The 756-nt window shown below is 42.3% G+C and overlaps 1 protein-coding gene across 1 annotated transcript; it reads left to right on the top strand.

Annotated features, from left to right (window-relative positions):
• Window positions 1-206: 206 nt before the first annotated feature.
• Window positions 207-712, top strand: LOC107885166. Its single transcript, XM_016808674.1, has 2 exons — window positions 207-293; window positions 386-712. The coding sequence occupies exons 1-2, from the start codon at window positions 207-209 to the stop codon at window positions 710-712; spliced, it is 414 nt and encodes a 137-aa protein (XP_016664163.1).
• Window positions 713-756: the final 44 nt, after the last annotated feature.

The following is a 756-nucleotide window of genomic DNA, read 5'->3' as shown; positions in this document are numbered from 1 at the left end:
CACCGCACAACCACTCTTATCGGCGAAATGTCCGGTGGCGAAAAGGTGGCGGCGTAATGTCCGGCGGCGAAATGTCTGGCGGCGATAAAGTCCGCGGCGAAACGGTACGGCGGCGAAACGGTCCGCGGCGAAACGGTGCGGCGGCGAAACGGTCTGCGGCGAAACGGTCTGCGGCGAAACGGTCGCGGCGAAACGGTCGCGGCGAAATGTCCGGGTTCGCCTTGGACGACTTAGTGGACCACTTGAAAAATGACAAAAAAGTTATATCTGACAATTGTTTCACTGTTCTGAAAGTATGTATTTTGTTTTATTATTCAGGCTTATGTAGTGCATGTGTTTAGATTTCTAATTTTACCTGCTTTTGTATGTGCTTGTTTTATATTAGGAATCATTATCATCTAGTCAACATGAAATGGTAATGAAACAATTGCATCAAATTTCAGCAACAACAGTGAGTCCAGAACTGCGCTCTTTTGCACTCACACTTCATTTCTACTCCCCTACTTCTTACAACTATGTCAGAAAAACATTTAATAAATGTTTGCCACATCCATCCACAATTCGAAAATGGTATTCTGTTATCGATGGATCACCAGGAATCACAGCAGAATCAATGAACGCCATTAAAATGAAAGTAAAAGAAATGAAACATAACAATTTAGATTTAGTACTTGGAATCATTATGGACGAAATGTCAATAAGAGAAGAGTAGTATATATTTGTATGTTCACAGCCAGCTTTTCCACGGTAATTTTT

Source organism: Acyrthosiphon pisum, chromosome A2 (assembly GCF_005508785.2).
Source record: "Acyrthosiphon pisum isolate AL4f chromosome A2, pea_aphid_22Mar2018_4r6ur, whole genome shotgun sequence".
NCBI lineage: Eukaryota > Metazoa > Arthropoda > Insecta > Hemiptera > Aphididae > Acyrthosiphon > Acyrthosiphon pisum.
This window is presented reverse-complemented; position numbering and strand designations above follow the sequence as displayed.